This window comes from Nanorana parkeri, unplaced genomic scaffold, assembly GCF_000935625.1.
Source record: "Nanorana parkeri isolate BGI_ZX_2015 unplaced genomic scaffold, ASM93562v1 scaffold4134, whole genome shotgun sequence".
NCBI classification, from domain to species: Eukaryota; Metazoa; Chordata; class Amphibia; order Anura; family Dicroglossidae; genus Nanorana; species Nanorana parkeri.
The window spans coordinates 7755-8171 of NW_017310401.1; the positions used below are offsets into that span (position 1 = coordinate 7755).

The following is a 417-nucleotide window of genomic DNA, read 5'->3' on the forward strand; positions in this document are numbered from 1 at the left end:
CGGCTCTCTGGTGTGTGTGTGGGGGGTCTGTGGGTCCTGTGTGGGGTCTCTCGGGGGGTCCGGAAGGGTCTCTGGGGGTCCGGAAGGGTCTCTGGGGTTCCTGTGTGGGGTCTCTGGGGGTCCGGAAGGGAAATTCTTCTTGAACCCTAGTAGTGGCCCCCGGAGACTGCCCCTCCCCCGCTGTACCGGTGTAACCTCCAATGTCTTCCCTTCCCCAGACGCTGTACACTGTGCGTGCTGAGATCACTCCGCCCGCAGACTCGGACTTCTGTAAGACGGGGTCCCTGTGCTCCCTGGAAGTCTGTATCACCCGCATATGTGACCCCCTGGAAGGCGACAAGGAAGAGACTCTGACAGACTGTGAGGGATACAGCAGCACGCAGCTCTTCTGCCAGGGTGAGGAGGTATCTGGAGCTC

The 417-nt window shown here is 61.4% G+C and overlaps 1 protein-coding gene across 1 annotated transcript in view; it reads left to right on the forward strand.

Moving 5' to 3' along the window:
* LOC108803744 (trafficking protein particle complex subunit 10-like) overlaps positions 1–417 on the forward strand; it is a gene marked incomplete at its 5' end in the record, with an annotated part of 10596 nt that overhangs the window by 7634 nt on the left and 2545 nt on the right. The window contains one exon of the mRNA XM_018575559.1: positions 219–396. Within this exon, the coding sequence (XP_018431061.1) occupies positions 219–396 (178 nt within the window). The remainder of the gene's footprint in view (positions 1–218; positions 397–417) is intronic.